The 24,048-nt window shown below is 39.5% G+C and overlaps 1 protein-coding gene across 1 annotated transcript; it reads left to right on the top strand.

Moving 5' to 3' along the window:
- Nucleotides 1-8: 8 nt before the first annotated feature.
- On the top strand, nucleotides 9-23,509 carry LOC5564308 (microspherule protein 1). The gene is made up of 3 exons (XM_001648602.2): nucleotides 9-231; nucleotides 328-1,669; nucleotides 23,331-23,509. The coding sequence occupies exons 1-3, from the start codon at nucleotides 140-142 to the stop codon at nucleotides 23,421-23,423; spliced, it is 1,527 nt and encodes a 508-aa protein (XP_001648652.1). The 5' UTR covers nucleotides 9-139; the 3' UTR covers nucleotides 23,424-23,509.
- The last annotated feature ends 539 nt before the right edge of the window (nucleotides 23,510-24,048 follow it).

Raw genomic sequence — 24,048 nt, 5'->3', positions numbered from 1 at the left:
TGTGAAAATATCATGTCAAACAAACGCCAAAAGCGTAAAAATTTGATTGCATTTGGATGGCGTCACTATTTTTGCTCGTCTCGGGAACATCGCAATAATTTTCCGAGCCAAATATTGTGTGTTCTCCATCAAAGTAACCATGGATTTTAACTCCAGTTTCAAAAGTGAGCTCAACTTGGATTATTCTGGAAGTTCTAGTTTGGATCTCGCCAGCGATCAGAAGCGAAGGAGGTAAATTTTTTCCTTCTATTTTAGGGCGGATGGATTATCTCAGGTAGACATTATTATTCTACTTTACCTCTTTTACCCGTTTTCTGTTTTGTTTAGTTCGTCACGATCGATCAAACGGAAGCGCTTTGACGACGAAATAGTGGAATACAGTTTAGGATTGCCGCAAGCGCAGCTTAAAAACGTTGGCCGTTCGCGGACGCTTTCGCAGTCGCTTCCGTTCGGTGGTAGCCCGGGAATTCCAGGAGTTCCGATTACTCCGCAGCTGGTTCCACCCATTTCCGATTCGCCATCATCGATCGTAGAACAGCCGCTTCTTTCCGTTCCGGTTCCTCAGATACCGTTGGCCGCAGTTGTCGCTCCCCTGCAACCGATAATGCCACTTCCTCCGCCAGTTGTTCCGAATCCGGCCACCAGTTTGCTCCAGCAGCTGAATTCCAACGCCTCGGTCAACGACAAGAAAAAAAGCTTGAAAAATAGCAAAAAGAACAAGAAGAAGGGCGGCGGACAGACGCTGGCCACAAAAGATCTCGGTCGATGGAAGCCAATAGATGACCTGGCGTTGATAACCGGAATTCTGCAAACCAATGACCTACGGATGGTTCACCGGGGAACTAAGTTTTCCTGCAAATTCACCATTCACGAGATGCAAGCCCGCTGGTATTCCTTGCTGTACGAAGAACCGATTTCCCGGATTGCGGTCACTGCGATGCGAAATCTTCATCCGGAAGTGGTGGAAAGTGTCCAAAGTAGGGCGCTGTTTTCTGTGGCAGAGGAAGAGCTCTTGGGGACAGTTAAGTCCAATTCCAACCCCTCGCAGGAAACGTTCCAGGAGCTGTTGGACAAAAATTCGACCGTTTTCTATCAGGCGCGAACAGGCAAATCACTCCTTGCCCATTGGCAAGCAATGAAGCAGTTTTCGCTTCTGCCGGATCAATCCGTTCAATCATTACCAAAGAGCGACAATATCCTGTCCTTTTCGGACGCCGAAGACCTGATCAACGATTCGGAACTAATAGATCAGAAAGACGACGCTTTGGAGATAGAATTGGCACTCGCCGATCGCCGCAGCAAGAAGGAAATTCGTAGCCTGGAGAATGAGCTTTCCCGTTGGAATGTGCTGGTGGATTCTTTGACCGGCATCGGCTTCTCGCCGGATTTCGACAATCAGACCTTGGCGGTTCTCCGAGGAAGATTGGTGCGATTTTTGATGCGCTCGCGAGAGATTGTCTTCGGTCGGTCAACGAAAGACACGGTTGTGGATGTGGATTTCTCACTGGAAGGTCCCGCGTATAAAGTTTCCCGCAAGCAAGGTACGATCAAGCTGAGAAGCAACGGTGATTTCTTCATTACCAATGAAGGGAAGCGGGCACTCTACATCGATGGAACACCGCTGATGTACGGCAATAAGACCAGATTGAACAACAATTGCGTTATCGAGGTAAGTTCCTTGAAATTATCAGTTACGCAGGGCTGGTAGCATGTCTGTAGTATAAATAGATCTCCAATTATTCTTTTAATCCAAATGGTTTCTTAAGTCATTTTTTTGTTCCTTTTTTCTGTTTGTAAATTCTGGGTTTACTGCATGAATTCTTTTGTGCATTCTATAAAAATCCCTTCATGGCACTGTGTCGATTTCATGCGCTTTTTGTATAGAGCCCAAACCGATGATTTTAGCGATATAGTTTGGAGAAATTTCTTGGCATTAAGATAGAAAAACAATGTATTTTTTAATAACTTTTAGATAGATATATGTTGTTTACGACAGCAACGTTGAAGAAGTGGCAATTTGAAACAACTTTGTCGAAACATATTTTTTCTGATTCTATAACATTCCCCAGAAAACCATTCCCCCGAAACCCATTCCCCAGAATCTCATTCCCCAGAATGTACCATTCCCCAGAATGAACCATTCCCCAGAATGGACCATTCCCCAGAAAATTACATACCTACTTTAAAATTTTGAAACAAGCTAGTTAAAAATACTTGAAAATTAAACTCCATACAAACTTGTTTACAAGTACATGAGAAGATTAGCATTGGTGCTGCTAATTATGAACACTTTACGCATAATTCAAATTTCATTTGCAAATGAACTATCACAGTAGTTTCAGTCTTATTGGCACTTATGAAGACTGATAGATCAGTCTATGGGGAAACACAATATCCAATATTTATTTAAAAGAATATACAACTCATGTGGGGCCCAGATAGCCGTAGCGGTAAACGCGCAGCTATTCAGCAAGACCAAGCTGAGGGTCGTGGGTTCGAATCCCACCGGTCGAGGATCTTTTCGGGTTGGAAATTTTCTCGACTTCCCAGGGCATAGAGTATCTTCGTACCTGCCACACGATATACACATGCAAAAATGGTCATTGGCATAGTAAGCTCTCAGTTAATAACTCAGGGTGTCTACTACCTGGAAAAACCTGGAAAACCTGGAATTATCAGGGAATTTTATTCAACCTGGAAAAAACCTGGAATTCTCAGGGAATTTCGATTACACTCAGGGAAATTATTGCTAAACAGTAATACATGGTAGAATATGTCCTTTTCGTAACACGAAATCATTTCAATGAAAAAATTTTCGGCTGCGCCACTATTAAAAAGTTACTTGAAATATTAAGGTATTTTAATTTTTAGTGATTTATATTTATTCCGAATAAAACTTATCTAAACAAGCAAACAGGACCTAAGATTGCCAAGTTGGTAAAGGCAAGGACATTTCTCAGTTCCAGTTGGGTGTCTTTCATGAGCATATGAAATAATAAATTTTGTAGGAAAATAGTGAAAATTACAAAAAGTACGAATAGTACATTATCAGATAAGCAGGCCTCTTTCAAGAGTTTTGATCACTATTTTAATGCATGTCTCTAAACAAACTCTGCTTTTCCCTGGGCTTGGGATTATATTTTCCAGGGAGCGATGAATTTTGATAATTGATCGCTGTTGTTAGTAGTTTTGATTAGATGTTGGGTAAATTTCAAAGCAATGGCAACCTTTTTATTACAAAATTTAGATTTCATCTTCTGACCTAAAGATTCTGGTTAAACTACTGTACTATGCAGTTGGGCTGCACTACGCTATCACTCATCAAAATTACTTTCACTTCGGGAAAATATAATTTCAAACTGGCGAGAAGATTACAGACTGAGGGTGGGTTAGGAGCACAATCAGACCCTTGAATGTGCAATGTGGGGTAGTAATTGGGAATGCCATTGACGGTTTGTAATCTTCTACGAGGTTTTCGAAAACCAACAGGGCGCGTGCACCGGGTTGCGGATAGGAGCAAAGGGAGATCAATAGCATCTACCTAAAATAATAGAGCAAAAAGCCGTTCCATGATTAGGTAATGTTTAGCGATCTTCTATGGTGTTCTAGTACTATAAAATTCTTCACTCACTGGGAATTCTGGCCTTGATAATATCAATAGTGATAAAAACATAAAATAATACCTAATACTTAATAAGTACAATGTAGCTTCAATGTAGTAATAAATGAAATAAAATTAATTTTCTATACTTGACAAGGTTTTGAAGACAATCAATGAGTGAAAGAACTACCTATTCGAAAAGCCACATCAGCTAAGTCTATACATATACAAATGTTGGTCATAGGGTCATGGCGAGCATTCGGTATGTATGTCTATGACTGATTCTTATCTAATAGGGGCACTAGAAGACCACGCGGACAATTTCGAAACAAATTATTTTTATACATCGGTCTTATGTTCCGAAAGGCTCAGCTACGCTGCAAAGTAATTTTATAAGCTATTCATTACTGCTGTTTAATTGTTTATAATTCTAACAAAACTACATAATTAACTCATTACTAATCACTGTTCCTATATTCTCTTTTTCTCCCCTTCTTATCTGTTGCATGATTATGAGCATCACTGATATAATGCATGAGCATGCACAATAAGAATAATTTCAGGATTGAAAGCAGTACATGGATACCTGGATAGAATAGCTTCGAAAAGGGCGCTCAAAATATAATATTTCTGGTCAGGGAAGTATTTTATCAAGGGTATGTAAAATTTTTCCATTATTAACACACAAACAAATGAACTAATATCAAATATTTTTAAAATATTTTTATATAAATCAGCATCGTCAATCAGTGTAAAAACAGATAAAGTTTGTAAAGTTATTACTATCGATTAATTTGCGCTCTGTATAGTAATGTTCAATCAGTATCAAAATCTCCTAAAGCGTCGCATTGTGCGATCAGCAGCCCTTAGCATCACTCTCATAATGTTATTATTTTGTTGTTTATAAAATGTCTAGAAAGCGATCAGCATATTCTTTCTTACTTGTACAATGGCCGATCTATTTGGAATTTTAATAAGTCAAATCAAACTTCAAAACTCAAATTAAATTGCTTTCAGCACATTTACATTTTGCAGCATTAATCGCATTACTGTGCCAAGGGTGGTAGTTGGTCCCTAGTGATTTATCCTACCTCCGTTCTGGTCACGATCTTCAGATTATCGTGATTCGTCAACATTCGTATTGATAAAGTGGAGGGACATGGTTGAAATGGAGTTTAAAAGAAACGAATGTCAGAACAGGTATCCACCGGCGACGCCAAACGGACCAACGTAATGTGGTGTAATCTGGGATTTGTGGATTGAATACTGATATTTTTTGCCAAGCATCAATATGGGTGACTTTCGAGGATAGCGAAACGTAAGAGGGGTTAGGACAAGGTTGTGGATTTACTGGGTAAATCCATCACATTGGGGTTATGACTCTGTGTCTTGTCAGGAATAGGGTCTGATTGGTATGGTAGTATGCAATAGAGTTCGGAATTGATAGACAGACTTTGAGGAAAGAAGTTTTGAACGTAAGGCAGCAGCACCTTGGATCTTGGAGGGCGCAGGTCTGGAGAGTTGGGCAGCTACTCATACTAGGTTACATTACGTAGAAAGTGGAATCTGTTTTGCCGTGCACAAATTATGGGCAGTATTTGAAAATGTTTTCTTGTTCAGATTGGGTAACGCAAGAGAGGATTTTTAGCTCTGCGTTATATTAGGAGGATATTATAGTGCATGGTCTACTGATGACTGTGTATTTTAAGGGTGATCGAATGAAAGCTTTGTTGAGTAAAGTTACCGTTGAATTTTTGCAGTTCGTAATTGTTTTGAAATGTTTGTCGGACAATAAGAAAATTTTCTAGGGTATTTGTTTGGATGCTAATGCATTATATTGATAAATCTAATTGTTCGTATCACACGCAAAGCATAGCATAACCCAATGTATAATGAAATTAGGTTCGAAGAAAGGATTAATATTTGATCACTTAAACTTTACGCTGCAAGATATTCTTAATCGTTTTTCTTTTCTTCTGATGTACAGGAATAACTGGTATATTTAGATAAAATAATGAACAATCATACGCATAGAGCCTACGGGTCATGCAGTTAGGATTGAAATTAAAATAATATTGCGCATTTCTTTCACACCACAGGTTTATCGCAGAAGTTTTTACATGTGCGGAGGCGTTGGTAGAGGTGCACGATTGCGTCGAGTCGGGTCGGTGTTTTCAGCGGACTCATTTTTCGCAAATCGAAGAATGAGTGCTCTGAGGGCATCAACATGATTCGATGAGGTCCCACACTTTTATTTGCGCTTTTGCACTTGTAAATGTCTTACTAAATAGGAATACTTTGTGTTAGGGAAAGTGCAGGAGAATAAAATATAATTCATTAGAATTTTCTGATAGAGGCAGAGTTCACATGTTACTTAGGTATTTAAAAGCAAATGAGAACCACATTAAATAATAGATAAACACTAATGGTCATATTTTTTATATTTTCATTTCATCGCGGTCCTCATTGCTCGAGCGGAGACGACAAAACTCGAGGTGGATAGAATCGACGCAACTACGACACGGAAAAGAAACAGATGAGAAACTATCGATACATTTATTCAACTATAAAAACCACGTTTTAACGTAATGACTTTATTTCTTCTCGTTTCAGCAATCCAACAACCAAACCATCTCTACTATCTTTTCATTTCCTCTTCGTTACATTTATAGTCCCTCTGGCACTGAATCGAATGACGCATTCCGCTTTTTATTAGCGATGTCTTTGCTGTACGTTGAGCATGGTGTCGGAGGTGATGTGCTGTGTAGAACATCAGATGTTCTACACGGCACGCTACTTCCGGCATTTTGTTTGGCGTGCGGGATAGGCAGTGCTAGTGATGATATGAAGGCCGCTATTCGGTTTAGTGCCAGAGGGACTATATCTATTTAATGTATCTGAAGCTTGTGGGACCGCTTTAATTCCGGCGCCTGCTTGTGGAAGATCCCGGTGTGCTAAACGGTATAGGACATGTTAACGGGGGAGGCTTGGTAGGTCCTCACCCAGCCCGTGTCTAGATGGGCGGATAATTGTCTGCCAGGGTGTGGATTGAGCAATTACAATTACAATTACAATTAATCGCATTACTGTGCCAAGTCTTCTCCATTCCCTATACCCTACCCCAACCCTTCTTATCCTTTCCGATGGTGTTCAAGTGGTCCGCATAGACTATTACGGCCATTACCTATCCCTTACCCCGGCTTTGGACTGACTTGCGCTCTCATTGCCCCACCAAACGCTGCAAAATGAAAATGAAAATGAAATGAAATGTCTCTAAACAAACTCTGCTTTTGGTTAAGGTTGAAAAAAACATTTTAATCAAAATGGTCTCTAAAGTCACTTTTTTGTCTTAACCCAAAACCTCATGGTACCTCCAGAACTCCATTAATTTTAGACGAAACAGATGAATACTATGTATTAGTTACAAGAATATCATTCTTTACTCATCAGATTATTCTAAAATTTAACAAACTGTTTCAACAGTAAAACTATTGACGTACAATCAAATTACCGTAAAATCGGGTGTAATTGATCAGTAGGGTGAAATTGATCATCGTATCACACGATTCTATTGATTCGTAATGGAGCACAAATATCAATGTAAGTTGCAGTAAATGAACGTTGCTTGTCTTAACTATTGTCGAATTGTGTGTTTTGAAGTTTTTTTGCGTTAAAGAATGTTTATTACTATGAAAATAACGTAAAATTTCAAAATCATGCACGGTGCAGTACTGACAAACACCTATGAACCTCTATTAATAAGCAAGGATTTGAACTTGCTATAAACCTGAAAGTTTGTTAGGATGCTTGAGATATATCCCCAAACCAGATTTCATCACCAAAACTCGTACCAATTTGTTCATATGGTTGAAATAATTGAATTTATGTTATATATCATTGAATTCCTTATGAAAATGCATACATTTAGGCGTTTTCCGCGTTATTCTTGAAATTTAACTATTCGTTATTTATATAAATATTGCATTGTTAAGAATTTTACAAGCATATTCGGATTCAGGGAGCTCAAATTTATCATATAGAGTTGTTTTGGAAACTAACGATAATGGTATTGACAAGTGATCAATTTCACCCCGAAATGAGTTCCTCTGATTTTTTTATTTTAGAGGTATTTGTTAACACTAAAATGACATTTGTTAGAAAATTTCGGTACATAAGTCGATGAGGCTCACCTTCGTACTTGTTATCCTGCATTTAGTTGTTTGGCATTATTAACATTATAGAAAACAGACTAGAAGCACTGTGAAAAATGATCAATTTCACCCGAAATTACGGTACTATTAAAAACAAAAATAAACTGATTTATGAAAAATTAGACCACTTGAAATATTGTTTGTTCGAGTATATTTTAAAAATGTTTTGGGAAAAAAGGGTTAATCTGTTCGCAATGAGTTCTAGTGCAATATTATAAAGGCTAGAAAAACTTTCAGAGACTATTATGTGACTATTTCTGCAAAGATTCCTTCTGGAATACCTTCAGGAACTTATCAATGGATGCTTAGAGCAATTTCTTCAGAATTTGGTCCAGAAAATCCTAGAGCTCTCCAACCGTACCTCCAGTAAATTTCATAGAGAGATCTGGATTTTTTCCAGATGTTTTTCCACTATTTATTCGCCAATTTCTTCAACTGTTACATCTAGGACAGGTTCTACAAAAGTTCTTGCACAAAGGTTAATTCCAGAGTTTTTGAAAAATATCTTCTCGACATATTTCCAAGAAATTAATTCCTATGCCTTTTTTTCATTTGATCCAGAAATTTCTAAAAAGGTACTTTAAAAAATTCATACACAATAACTCTTCGGAATTGCTTAAAAATTTCTTAACCTTCCAGTCGCCGCGCGGTGAGCGACCGTCAGAACCACCATGCTGATGTGAACGAAAAGCGAGGTTTTTCCAGCAATGATGTACAAAATACAACAGCGTGACAACTGAAATGTTAAGGCATTATTCGATGAAATAAAAAAAAATCCTCGAAAAATTCCACTTGAGATTTCTTATTATGTTCTTCTAAAAATTTCTGCAGCATTTCATCAAAATATTATTGCTGCTGTTCAAACACTTCACTAATAATTTTAAAAAATGCGATTTCTTAATCTCCATGGATTCTTAAAAACTTCATTTGAGGTCTGGTGTGGAACCTTAATACAACAGAAATTATTACAGTTACTAGCTTACCCGACGTGGCTAGCCACGTTCCAACGAAATTTTAAAGCGAAAAGCTACGTATAATCTTTTAAATCGCTCGATACTGATGACCACAAAATCGCCTAAATTTATGCTCTGGCCATACTCCATCGAGCACTAGGCCTCAATACTGTTGTAGTGTTCTGATATGAAATAATTAGTCTTGTATGCTGTTGTAGTGTTCCTTCTGTTGTGAAATATTTCAAAAGTTCCAGAAGATTCTATGAACTAAAGTGTAGAATATTACCAAAATTTCTAGCATATACCCCCGAAAAGCTGATGTAATTACAATTTTTAAAATTTCAGTTGTGGTGAAAAGACCATCGACTCAGCGAAATATCGAGTCATGGAGCAGGAATGTTTTGGAAAGCTGTTTTAAGGGATCATCATAGTAAGCATACAATTTTGTTTTAAGTATGCATCTATGAGTCGATATCGAGTCATTGAACATCATGGAGATTTCGCTGTAAATTAATAACACTCGAATATTTGGCGCACATCCATCTCATTCATGTTTATCTTGCTTTTGTCGAACTCGTTTTTGAACCTGAGTTGGAACTGGAAAAACCTGTTTCACATTTTCAACTCCAACCCGATTCAAGTTCGACCGAATTACGATTTGCTTGAAGTTGATTTGTTCACGTTTTAGTCACCAACCAAATTCCTAAACAGACGACTATGATGAAGGGTTCAATGATGATGATGAAAAGTTCCAGAGAACCCCAGATTATTCTGTCAAAGAGCTATTGTAGTGTTCCACAATTTACAATTGTAATGTTCTTATATTAAAATTGACCGTTGTAGTGCTCTTAATTTGCTGTTGTAGAGATTACTCTAGGATTTTCTTTAGAAATTCAAAGCGATTTTTTTTAAATTTCTGTAAACGAATTTGAAAAAAATTCTAGATATTTTCCTTGAGACAACCTTGGATGAATAAACTGGAGAAAATGTTTAAAGACTTCCTTAGGATTTCTTCTTTAAAAAACAAAAAGTAAGTCCTAGGGCAATCAATGAATGACTCAATGGATAATTTTTCTGAAGATCTTGGGACTTTCTTGCAAAGTGCCTGAAACGATCTTTGAAGGACATCCTGATGGAAGCTTTGAAGTAATTTCTACGCCATGATAAAGAACCAACCAATATGATAATCTTTTGAACTGAAACCATGATTTGTATTTAGAAAACCAGCCGTGGTAGATGCAGGAGTCTAGTTTTTCCTTGATTTTTCTTGAAGAAATCGTGATGGAATTCTTGTAAGAACTACATGAAAAAGTTCGTAAAATTCGCAAAACAAACTCTTGAAGAGATCTTTGGAGTAATAGGTGCAAGAAGTTTACAGTTTTCCCGAAGATATCAACTATGAAAAAATAACGCCCTCTAGAGAAATATTCTGGGTACGTCGCTGGATATCGATAAATCTGAATCCCATTTAAATGGAAAGGTTATTTTTTCATCAATATCAAATAGAGTATTTTTTCCATATCTGATGTTGTTGATTATATACACTTTCAGATCATTTTATAAACATTTTTGTTGTTGGTGAAAATTGAATGAAAATCATAAATTTCTCTATTTTTAGTATGAAGTTTACATATTTAGAACAAACAAATAAAGAATATTTTTGAAGTATTTTAAGTGTTTCGAGGCCAAACTACCTATACCTACTTGAAAATAAATCTTTAGTCACCCATATTCAATCTTTCGTCATTTATGTATTTTAGAGCATTTCTTAAACCTGGAATATTTTTTTTAATCTGGAAAAACCTGGAAATATCAGGGAATTTCATTTCTGTAAATGAGTAGACACCCTGTAACTGTAGAAGTGCTCATAAGAACACTAAGCTGAGAAGCAGGCTCTGTCCCAGTGGGGACGTAACGCCAGAAAGAAGAAGAAGAATATACAACTCATCACTATTCTGCACAAAATAGAGCTACACCCTTCTTTTGGTATAGTAGATTCCAAATGTATAATTTCTCATGTATGTCCAATTTTTATCAAATGTAGTGATGTATGCAGCTTTTCATCAATGTTTTAAGAAGGTGCATCATCTCTTACTTTTTGGGACTACATCGATTAGAATAAAGACGTTCGTAGTATTATATTATACGTTTCCGATATAATTATTACGTAAACTCGGCAGAATAAAAACCCCTTGGATTATATGTTCCAGGGAGCGATGAATTTTGATAATTGATAATGATAATTGACCTTAAGATTCTGGTTAAACTACTGTACTATGCAGTTGGGCTGCACTAGGCTATCACTCATCAAAATTACTTTCACTTCGGGAAAATATAATTTCAAGATGGCGTGAAGATTATGAACTGAGGGTGGGTTAGGAGCACAATCAGACCCTTGAATGTGCAACGTGGGGTAGTAATTGGGAATGCCATTGACGGTTTGTAATCTTCTACGAGGTTTTCGAAAACAAACAGGGCACGTGCACCGGGTTGCGGATAGGAGCTAAGGGAGATCAATAGCATCTACCTAAAATAATAGAGCAAAAAGCCGTTTCATGATTAGGTAATGTTTAGCGATCTTCTATGGTGTTCTAGTACTATAAAATTCTTCACTCACTGGGAATTCTGGCCTTGATAATATCAATAGTGATAAAAACATAAAATAATACCTAATACTTAATAAGTACAATGTAGCTTCAATGTAGTAATAAATGAAATAAAATCAATTTTCTATACTTGACAAGGTTTTGAATTTTGGATACCTGGATAGAATAGCTTCGAAAAGGGCGCTCAAAATATAATATTTCTGGTCAGGGAAGTATTATCATCAAGGGTATGTAATTTTTTTTTTCAATATTGACACCTAGATCACACAAACAAATGAACTAATGATATCAAATATTTTTAAAATATTTTTATATAAATCAGCATCGTCAAACAGTGTAAAAACAGATAAAGTTTGTAAAGTTATCACCATCGATTGAATTGCGCTCTGTATAGTAATGATCAATCAGTATCAAAATCTCCTGAAGCGTCGCATTGTGCCATCAGCAGCCCTTAGCATCACTCTCATATTGTTATTATTTTGTTGTTTATAAAATTTCTAGAAAGCGATCAGCATATTCCTTCTTACTTGTACAATGGCCGATCTATTTGGAATTTTAATAAGTCAAATCAAACTTCAAAACTCAAATTAAATTGCTTTCAGCACATTTACATTTTGCAGCATTAATCGCATTACTGTGTCAAGTCTTCTCCATTCCCTATACCCTACCCCAACCCTTCTTATCCTTTCCGATGGTGTTCAAGTGGTCCGCATAGACTATTACGGCCATTACCTATCCCTTCCCCCGGCTTTGGACTGACTTGCGCTCTCATTGCCCCACCAAACGCTGCAAAATGAAAATGAAAATGTAAACTCGGCAGAATAAAAACGTACTATTCTGCACATTAAAATGATACGACCTTCTTTACGTCAAGTCCAAATTACAAATGACTTGTTTAATTTTGCACAAAATAGTGTTACACCCTTCTCTCAGTCTTATCCTGTTGACGATATAGACAAAATGTTCCGTAAGGGTACCAAATGGCAAGAAGGCATTTGGCATGATTGATTAAATGATCAAGGACCATTTGATATAATGGTCATTTGACCAATGACCATTTGGAATAACATGAAGAACATCCTTTTTGAAAAGAAGGAGCATAAGTATGGCTGGATGGCAAATGGCTCTATACCAAATCATTTTATGCCAAATGACCTTATGCTATATGGGCTCTCCATCGATATATTTTTGTTGTCAGTAATAGTAGGCGTGCAGAACTAGAATGTAAGAACATTAAACATAGTATGCATTGAATTATGTAAAATAAAAAATTTTCATTCCACTCTCAAACGTCAACCAAACTAGAAGTTATTTTCTACGGCTCTTTCTAAAAGGTTATGGGCCTTGTGAAGAATTGAAGAAAACTTTAACCATGTCCAGAAGTGAAGCAGGAAGAAGCGGAGTCGGAGATCCAGGCGCAAACCCAAATCCCGTTCAAATTTCGTCGACGCTGCCGTCCATAGAACGTCTGTCCGGCCGTGAGAACTGGGCAACATGGAAATTCGCAGTTGAAACATTTTTGGAACTCGAAGATCTTTGGGAAGCCGTGAAACCGATAGCGAATCCTGACGGAACATTTCCGGATGTGGACGCACGAAAGGACAGGAAGGCTCGTGCTAAAATAATCCTGTTACTCGACCCCGTTAATTACGTGCACGTGAAGGACGCGAAGACTGCTCGAGAAACTTGGGCGAAGCTTGAGGCAGCTTTTGAGGACACCGGTCTAACCCGGCGTGTAGGCCTGCTCAGGAAGCTCATTTCAACGACGTTGGACTCGTGCAATTCCGTTGACACGTACGTAACCCAGATTGTTTCCACCGCTCATCAGCTGCGAGGTGTTGGTTTCGAAATCTCTGAAGAATGGGTAGGAACTTTGCTGTTAGCAGGACTGCCGGAGGAGTATAAGCCCATGATTATGGCACTTGAGAGCTCCGGAACCGCAATCACCGGCGACAGCATAAAAACCAAATTACTCCAGGAAGTGCAGACGACGACTGACAAGACAGCGTTCGTTGGACGACGGGGCCCACCGGCGAGAAAGCAGCAAAGCGCAACCGACAGGCCAGCTGAGCAACCAAAAGGTCCCCGGTGCAAGCGCTGCCGGAAGTTTGGCCACATCGCTAAAGATTGCAAGGTAAACCGAGGATCAGCGTTCAATACCGTTTTATCGACAAACCACAGTGTCGATTCCGAAGCGTGGTATTTCGATTCAGGAGCATCGGATCATTTCACCAACAACAGCAAACTTCTGGTGAACCCGAGGACAGCAAGCGGTACGGTAATTGCAGCAGATAAAGTGGCGATGAACATCGTTGCGACGGGTCTGGTAAAACTGAAAGCGAAGTGCAGTCCCGAGTGCCCACCGATAGAAGTGAACAACGTGAAACTCATCCCCTCGATGTCCAATAATCTCCTCTCGGTAAGCCAAATCGTTCGCCGTGGTCACGTGGTGCAATTTTCTGCTGGCGGTGTGAAGGTGATCGATCCGTCAGGTACCGTCATAGCAACGGGATGCCATGATACGGAGAAAGGCCTGTTTCGATTCGAGGAGAAAACGACAACAGCTTCATCGTTAGCATGCACGACGAGCAGTATGGAATTGTGGCATAGAAGAATGGGACATCTGAGCATCGGCAGCCTGAAGCAACTGAAGGAAGACTTAGCTTCTGGTATCCAGTTTAGCGAGACGACCACCGGAAATTGTACCATATGTGCGATGGGGAAGCAGTCCCGTCTACCATTCCCTAAGAAAGGACATCGAGCCAGCGAGGTGCTGGAAATGGTACATTCCGACATCTGTGGCCCCATGGAGGAGACGTCCCTGGGCGGAAGTCGGTACTACGTGTCGTTTACAGATGACAAGACTCGGCGCATATTCGTTTATTTTCTGGAGAGGAAGTCCGAGGCCGAAGTACTCAGAGCGTTCAATGAATTCCACAGTCTGGCTGAGCGGCAAACCGGATGCAAGTTGAAAATTCTCCGAACAGACAATGGTAAGGAGTATGTTAATAAGTCTTTCCAGAAACGGCTGAAGGAACTAGGCATCCGGCACCAGACGTCAACGGAATATACCCCGGAGCAAAACGGTTTGGCGGAGCGCGTGAACCGAACAATTGTCGAGAGGGCTCGATGTTTGCTGTTTGAAGCGAATCTACCGAAGGCGTTCTGGGCCGAAGCGGTGGCAACAGCAACATATTTGGTGAATCGTTCCCCAATCAAAGGGCACAAGCGGACGCCAGAAGAAGCATGGAGCGGTCGCAAGCCGGATTTATCGCACATCCGTGTGTTTGGTGCCAGGGTCATGGCACACATTCCAAAGCAGAAGCGCCGCAAGTGGGACCCTAAGTCGAAGAAATCTACACTTGTGGGTTTCGACGAAAACACCAAGGCATACCGCCTATACGATCCTGCAACAAGGAAGGTGTTCAAGTCCCGAGATGTCGTTTTCATCAGCGAACCGTCTCACGTAGAGGCATCCACTTCAGTACCAGTTCAAGCGAAGAAGCTAACACCGGTACGTACTTTTGTCAGGCTAGATTTCGAAGAAACACCAGCTGATGAAGTAGTCGATCCGTCCGAGCCAGAAGAGAGACCTGATCAAGAAGAGGTACAGTCCGACGATTCTGATGATTCCGAAGCTTCAAACTACTTCTCGTAAGTCGAAACCAGCGAAGGCGATTTCTCGGATGATGCATCCGGTGACGTGACCATCACTGCGCTCCCTCCGCGACAATCTTCATATCCACCCGAGTCACAGGTGTTGAGGCGCAGCGGCAGGGAGCGCGCTTTACCAGGCAAGTACCTTGATTTTTCTCTTCCGAGCAAAGGTCTACCGTCCTACAAATTTGCAGGCCAGCACAGCGTTCGACCAGCCGCCAATTCCCGCGGCGATACATCTTCAGATGGGACATCGGCCCCCGCATCAAATCTGCAAACGCATCAAACCCCAACGATAAGCAACTGTCTCGTCAGTAAGGAATCTGGCGACCCCCGGAACTGTTCGGAAGCCCTGCAATCCGCAGATGCCAACCAATGGAAAACTGCAATGGAGGACGAATATCAGGCGTTAATAAGGAACAACACGTGGGAGCTTGTCAACCTGCCACCCGGTGAGCGTGCAATAGGATGCAAATGGTTGTTTAAAACCAAACGGGACGAAAGAGGCAACATCGTACGGCATAAGGCGAGGATTGTAGCACAGGGCTTTACGCAAAAGTTTGGTGTGGATTACGATGAAGTTTTCGCACCGGTGGCGAAGCAAGCCACATTTCGAGCTCTGTTGACCGTCACCGCCCGTAACAATTGGTTCGTGAAGCATGTAGACGTTAAGACGGCGTACCTCAACGGAGAGCTGGACGAAGTCATCTATATGCGTCAACCAGATGGCTTCCATTCCGGAAACGAACGAACGGTTTGTCGTCTCAGGAGGAGCCTGTATGGCCTCAAACAATCCGCGCGCGTATGGAACAAAAAGGTGGACTCCGTCTTCAAGGCGATGGGATTCGTCCAATCGAAATCCGACCCATGTTTGTACATACGCAGAGAAGGAGGATCATTCACGTACATTCTCATCTACGTGGATGACATGATTGTTGTTACCGAAACTGAGGAGGAGTTCCAATCAATTTTGGACTATCTTGAAAAGCATTTCGCTATGACAAACCTTGGCGACGTCAGTCATTTCCTAGGAATGCAAGTGGAACGTGGTCGTGACGGGTTCAAGCTCAACCAGCAGGCGTATATCCAAAAGCTGCTCAAGAGGTTCAGTCTAGAAAACGCCAAGCCAGCAAAGGTTCCGCTTGATCCTGGATACCTACAACTGAAGGAGGAGGAGTATGACCAGCTTCCGAATAATAGCCAATATTTGAGCTTGATTGGAGGTTTACTCTATGTCGCATTACACACTCGTCCGGATATCGCAGTAAGTACCACGATCTTGGCACAAAAGTCCAGTTGTCCAAACCAGCAAGACTGGAATGAAGCGAAGCGAGTGCTGAGGTATTTGGGAGCAACCAGCCACTTTAAGTTGACTCTCGGATCCTCGAACACCGGTCTGGCGATGTATGCTGATGCAGACTGGGCAGGTGATCAGCGAGACCGGAAATCCAAGTCCGGACATTTAATCTTGTTCGGAGGAGGCGTAATCCACTGGAGTTCCAGGAAACAGTCATGTGTGGCTCTTAGCTCAACCGAAGCAGAACTGGTAGCTCTAGCAGAAGGTTGCCAGGAACTCATATGGATGAAGCGACTATTGGAAGAAATTGGAGAGCAATCTACTGAAGCCATCACCGTATATGAAGACAATCAAAGCTGCATAAAGTTGGTTGAGAGTGACCGCTTGGAACGCAAGACGAAGCACATTGAAACAAAATTCTTTTTTGTCCGGGATCTTCATCAACAGCAACAAATCAATTTGCAGTACTGTCCGTCTGAGGAGATGCTTGCCGACTTATTGACCAAACCACTACACCGTGTTCGTTTGGAGAATCTGCGAAAACAATTAGGCGTCAATCCAGATCCGCACGAGGAGGAGTGTTGTCAGTAATAGTAGGCGTGCAGAACTAGAATGTAAGAACATTAAACATAGTATGCATTGAATTATGTAAAATAAAAAATTTTCTACGGCTCTTTCTAAAAATTTTGCCTATATCATTAATGAGATAATACTGAAAGAAGGGTGCATCACTATATAGGCAAAAATAAACATATAGTCCATATATTTTATGGGAATTTATTAAAAGAAGGGTGTATTATTATAATATGCCAAATAGTCATGAATAGGGGGATTAGAGGGATAATGGACACATTAGGTAAATGCTTATTTTACATAGAATGGAAATATGTTTCTTTGCTCTAAAATTAAATTCTTCCAGCGCTCTGCTTATAAACTAATTTGAAGCTGAGAAAAAAATATAGTAGAATTTCAGAGGACAAATGAAGCAAAGCGTAAACTTTTATACCGTCAAAAAGTTCATATACAATACAGATTTCGTACAGTTTATAAAGTTTTGCTGAAATATGCATATTCCCAGACAGTAAGGGGGTGTCCATTTCGCCCCGTGTGTTCATTATACCCCTAACCCCCTACCTACATATTTGTTTTGTCGCATAAGTGACTCCTCTTCTTCTTTTCTGGCGTTACGTCCCCACTGAGACAGAGCCTGCTACTCAGCTTAGTGTTCTTATGAGCACTTCCACAGTTATTAACTGAGAGCTTACTATGCCAATGACTATTTTTGCATGCGTATATCGTGTGGCAGGTACGAAGATACTCTATGCCCTGGGATGTCGAGAAAATTTCCAATCCGAAAAGATCCTCGATCGGTGGGATAGCTGCGCGTTTACCGCTACGGCTATCTGGGCCCCCACATAAGTGACTCACGCAAAGCAATAATTAAAAAAAGAAAAAAAATGGATATTCATATAGCTTTCTGGGGAATGGTGCATTCTGGGGAATGTTACATTCTGGGGAATGATTTTCTGGGGAATGGTTCATTCTGGGGAACGGAATTCTGGGGAATGGTTTTCTGGGGAATGTTATAGAATCAATTTTTCTATCTCTTATTCCTCTAATATCAAAATGTTAATTTTTCGTTCTATATCGTGACTTTCTTTATTTCGTGTATTAGCCTAATACCGTGTATTTAAGAAATATGCAGCTTTTTTGCGTATTACTTCAATTATTTTTTCAAAAGGTTGTCACAAACTTTAGCATATTAACTACCTACATTTGCATAGTCGACGTAAGCTCCAACATGACCAAAATGTTTTTTTTTTCATTGATATTCATTATTTAGCTAATGAATACACTCGTTGGTCATGCGAACAGCGTTTATTTGTTCTGAAATATTTGAATTATAAGAGAAAACGGATGAACAAGAACACATACACCCACTTATCCGAAGATCCCGTGCATCGGTCCATCGGAAAGAAAAAGCAATGCTAACGTGTTCAATGGATCAGTGCACGAGTTCACGAATTTGACGTTTGAGCGGTGCCGAATTCACTGGTTTCCATGGTCACATAAATAACACGGCACCGCTAAAATGTCAAATGATGAACTCATGCATTGGTCCATTCATTCATTCGTCGGCACATGTGTCATGCGCGATTTAACTATCATCAGATTGCGATGCAGTGTTCGTTCTTTGGGCATTTTTGGTAATTTATTGCCTTAGGTAACATGTAAGCTGTTAATGGTTAATGAATTTATAGCTTTACAATGTTCTATTCCCTTTGACTATGCCCTGAAAAAATAATGTCAATATGTGTTTTTGTACCATATATATTAGAAAAACTGTGATTTCAGGGTACTGTGGAGAACATAGCTCGATCAAATAATGTTAAAACTCAATTTGATCTTATTAGCGTGTTCGACAAACTTTAACAGAATAGAATTAGCTTTCAAATATTGGTAATAGCAAGTGGTTTTGACTTTTCAAATGCTAGTTATGACTTTTCAAACCTTGATATAAGCTCAAAAACACATTTTTACCTTGAAGCATATTGAAATCTTTATTAAATGAGCTAAAAACTTGACGAGACATAGGGGACGGACCTGGTGTAGTGGTTAGAACACACGTCTCTCACGCCGAGGACCTGGGATCGGATCCCATCCCCGAGATAGTCACTAAAAATTTCAGTGACGACTTCCTTCAGAAGGGAAGTAAAGCCGTTGGTCCCGAGATGAACTAGCCCAGGGCTAAAAATCTCGTTAATAAAGATAGAAAAAAAAATTGACGAGACATTGTTCTTAGCATGAGAATTCAGAATAATGGTTGACCGGTAGATTTCCAGACATTTTTTCAAATATGAACAACTCGATATTCAAGGGACCATCATTCGGCGAACACCACAGCGACGTAAAGGGACTAGCGCTTGGAAGCTCGGTATTTGGAACTGTTGAAAGATAAAGTAATCATATATGTATTGTGGTACCCTGCGATATAAAATGTGACTCTATTGAATTGTTACGCTTGAAAGCTTGAGAAACCTTGTGATGGATTTATACACATCTTGATACTGATGTGGGTTATTAGTATAATATATGCTGGGTTGACAATTAGAGTGTTGTTGTGGAGAGTCAGTTGGTGGAGAACCGGAAGACTAGTGAGTGGGCGATGGTGACCGGAATCCGAGGATTCATGGATTGTGAGGAGTGTAAATGTAAGCAGGAAGAGTAAGGATTCCACAGTGGCGACGAGCATGGGATCGGTATCCTGGATAGGTAAGAACAAAGATTAAACTTCTTGCAACTTGGTCCGGAAGATGGAATAGCAGATCGGATGATGGGAAGACGATTGTTAGAAGGCGTGTGTGCAACGAGAGAAATGACAAGTGATAATGCTTTATGGTATGGCGCATGTTAAGATAGGGAAGGATGCGCTACAATGCTCCTGGAGGCTGTTGTTTGATAAGATGATTTCGCGTTATTAATGACATGAAATAGTAATGATTTACATAATGGAAAGTTCTGTGAGTAATAAATTCTCGAAAACTTTTTCAAACAGTCTCAAGCCAAAAAAAGAGTAAACAAACTTGCTTTATCAATCTTACGTGTTTCGAAGACGAAATCACGATCTGCTCTAAACCATTACGATTTTACACTTTTAGAACGATTAATTTCAGGATTTACAAAACGACGTAAGTGATATTTTCAACTTCCACAACCTAACCATTACTTTCACTGCTCCGTTGTATGGAGAGGCAAAGCGACTTAAGGTGACACGGGAGACCGTGTTATTATCCTTATTTTTTGTCTCACTAACAATTATCATCAAAACTTTGCTGAAGCCGATCTCGAATTTTAATGAACCGATGAAGCTGAAAATATAATGGGTTGTACACTACCTTATAGAATTATAGTGATAAATTTTTGCATCGATATATCGAGTGGTACTTGATATTTGCTTCTTCAATCGGATAGGGTGATTATGATGACGTCCCGTGCGGCCTTAACCTCGAATCAAAACAAAACACTGCTTGAATCGATTTTACACTGGTACAAAAAGGTCGTAAGTAACTGAATTAAACGGCATGTCACACAATTCTTGTGAGAAACGATAGGTACTACATAGTATTTTAACGCGAGCTGATTGCATGCTAAATTTAAGCGATGGACATGACGAAAACAAAAAAGGATACGGTTCAAACCACCTATAAAAACAGTTTATGATTCTTCTTAATTAATGTTCACAATACTGTATGAAAGTTACTTACGTCGATTTGAAAAAAGTAATTGAGAATTGCTGTTATATTTGCCGTTTTCTTTGAGACTAGAGCTGAAAACAGATACATAAACGGCTAGTTTAAATCTGACTATTTTACGCAAAGGGGAAAGGCTAAACAAAGACTAAAAGAAATGGTGGTTTCATGGTGCATTGCTCTTTGAGTGCATAGGTATGTAAACATAAGCTGGTGCATTGCACAGAATAGCTCTTCGAGAGCGTATAAAAAAATAAGGCTGGTGCATAGCACAGCGTAGCTCTTCGAGAGCGTATGGAAAAAGAGGCTGGTGCATTGCACAGCATAGCTCTTCGAGAGCGTATGGAAAAAGAGGCTGGTGCATTGCACAGCATAGCTCTTCGAGAGCGTATGGAAAAAGAGGCTGGTGCGTTGCACAGCATAGCTCTTCGAGAGCGTATGAAAAAAAGGCTGGTGCATTGCACAGCATTACTCTTCGAGATCGTGTGAAAAAATAAACAGGTGCACTGCATGTCATAGCCCTTTGAGAGCGTCTTAAAAAAAGGATGGTGCATTGCACAGCGTAGCTTTCGGAGAGCGTATGAAAAATAATATATAATAAAGCTGGTGCACTGCACAGAATTGCTCGAGAGCGTTGAGAAATAGAAATGTTGCTTATAGTGAATACAATACATTCTGCATAAAGATGAATTCTAAACCGAAAAATGATAAGTGCTTGAAAAGTGCGTAATACTATAAACACATTATGGAGTATGCCAATATGGTTTGCTTAGAATTTGTGTTTGTATCGTACGGTTTAGTCGAAACGATAAATGTAATAAGTGAGAAGGCTCTCAAGGAGTGAATAAAAATTTACTTCAATCTAACTAACTTGAAAATATATCATATACGCTTATATGAGATGCATATGTTAGTAATGGAGCAATTTGTTAATAGCTGCAAAGGTGACTTATTTAAACTTATTTAAAAAAAAAATGGTTGAATAAGTGAAACTCTGTATGATTCTGTGATGGATGTCTTTTAATGAATTAAATGTTTCAGTTAATATAAAAATAGACAGTTTTTAAGAGCAATGTTGCTCTTATTGTTGGCGAAACTATTCAGAAAAAAAACATAGAGCTTGCTATCAGCTATCAAGGATTGTTCCACATAACAGCTAATGAGAAATATAAGAAAAGTAAAAGTAAAATGTAGTGTGCTACAGATTTTTGTCGAAATTTCCACGAAAGAAAGAGAAAAATAGATGAGAGGATCATCAGTGTCTTTCGGAATAAAATTGGAACGATGTTTGTATGTCACGAGTTGGCTTGAGAACGTATTCTCAAATTTATTAGATTCTTCGCTACTGCTTTCGTTCGGGACTCCGATGTATTTGTGTAATAAAAGTGATTGGAATATCCACTAGCAAAGTTACACAATTAATTAAATATGTGTGTAAGTCCGCAAATAACAGGCAGTACGTTTGTTGGACAGCTAGGAGGAAAAGAAGGAAAACTCAGTCGTCATGTGTTAATGTATTCAGATCGATTGAAGGACGTAAAACCGAATGTCAGGTATGAAGAAACCAAAACTTTGTTATTGGTTGATTGAAAGGCTGAATGGCTTTCTCAAACTATTTTGAAATCAGTGAAGAAATTTAAGTTGTGTTAAATAATGAAAAAGATGAGGTTAGTTATCTTATTCAGAATTTACATTAATTATTCACTCTTGCCGCCATAAATATAGAAAAAAATAAGGAAAAGGTCATTGTTATAACTGGGTAGAATTTAGAAAAATATAATAGAAAAGAACTAAAAATAAGAACTACTCAAAAGTTTATCATCTGGTAAATTCTAGAAAAAAATAGATTTCAAATCTAAGAGAAAAAACGAGATGTGGTACCCTGCGATATAAAATGTGACTCTATTGAATTGTTACGCTTGAAAGCTTGAGAAACCTTGTGATGGATTTATACACATCTTGATACTGATGTGGGTTATTAGTATAATATATGCTGGGTTGACAATTAGAGTGTTGTTGTGGAGAGTCAGTTGGTGGAGAACCGGAAGACTAGTGAGTGGGCGATGGTGACCGGAATCCGAGGATTCATGGATTGTGAGGAGTGTAAATGTAAGCAGGAAGAGTAAGGATTCCACATGTATCATACTATAGTAGGCGTTCAGACCGATCGACAAACATAGTAGGCTGGATTTGAATTTAAATACAATTTTCCCTCTTCTGTTTCTACCACTACCAAGAGTAGTCCATTTTACAGCCTACTGCAATAGGTTATTGGCCCAAGTATTTTTTCAAAAGAAGATTCTTGAAGCATAAAATGTCTCTCGGCGGAGCTGGCGACAACCAAGCGGAGCAGGTTCCGCAAATCCAGCAGCAGTTTCAGAACCACTCAAACCTTTGCGGTTGTGCGGTCGTGAAAACTGGCCCACGTGAAAGTTTGCGGTGTAAACTTATCTTGAGCTGGAGGAGCTCTGGGAAACAGTGAAACCGATTCCCAACGGGGATGGTACGTTGATGGCGATCGACGAGAGAAAGTGTAGAACAGCACGTGAGAAAATTATTCTCCTTCTGGATCCCATCAACTACGACACGTGAAGGACGCGAAAACGGCCCGTGAATGTTGAAAACTGAGCTCAAGTCAATTTTGACGAAAATACAGATGGGACTGACTTACGATTCACGGCAGCTTAGTCCAATTTAGTCGCTACCAGCCCTACATACGTTTTGCAGTAAAACTAAATGATTTTTTCCATTACAGATATCAAACCTACGTTTCATCTTCCTCATCAACTACGATCTGATCAATGCAATTCGACATGAAAGTGCAAAGATGAACATCCCATTGAATTAGCTACTGATTCTTGTCCCAACAATTGTGTATTGGATTATTCAAATTTATTCCACGAATAAATTAGTATTTTAAGGTAAACAAAAATAGTTTGATTTTGGTACAAAATTTGAGCCCAATAGATCGTTGCACGCTTGACATAATCTCGAAACTCCTTATAAAAAAATGTCAACAGTTCCAGCAGTGAATGTCAATGAGCAGGACAGTCAATTGAGCGTGATGAAAGAAGAAAAGAGAAAGAGAATTTTCCGTGACGTAACCATGCACTCAGGTTATAGAAAACCACCCTAGACGAAGAGAACGAAGCCGCCGAAAATACCACAAGTCATCTTTTGTTTTTATCAGATCGTTAGGTTAACCGGCAACATCGCAAAGAGCACCCCGTCTAAGGGCGGTTAGTCGTGATTAAAAAATATGACAATCAAACTTTTTTGCAATCGACTACAGATGACACGCAGACTTCGTCCTTTGGTGGAGAGGCCTGTGTCATCCGCAAACAAGGATTTATGACATTCTTGAGGTAACTCAGGTAAGTCAGATGTGAAAATATTGTATAATATTGGTCCCAAAATGCTGCCTTGGGGAACACCAGCTCTTACAGGAAGTCTTTCAGATCTGGAGTTCTGAT

Source organism: Aedes aegypti, chromosome 2 (genome assembly GCF_002204515.2).
Source record: "Aedes aegypti strain LVP_AGWG chromosome 2, AaegL5.0 Primary Assembly, whole genome shotgun sequence".
In the NCBI taxonomy this organism is placed as follows: Eukaryota; Metazoa; Arthropoda; class Insecta; order Diptera; family Culicidae; genus Aedes; species Aedes aegypti.
Note: the sequence above shows the minus strand (reverse complement) of the source record. Positions and strands in the feature narration are given on the sequence as shown.

Coding starts and splice junctions, on each gene's coding strand:
- LOC5564308 (XM_001648602.2), top strand. CDS start 140: ATGGATTTTAACTCCAGTTTCAAAAGTGAGCTCAACTTGGATTATTCT. Junction 232..327: donor AGCGATCAGAAGCGAAGGAG/GTAAATTTTTTC, acceptor TGTTTTGTTTAG/TTCGTCACGATCGATCAAAC. Junction 1,670..23,330: donor ACAACAATTGCGTTATCGAG/GTAAGTTCCTTG, acceptor TTTCCATTACAG/ATATCAAACCTACGTTTCAT.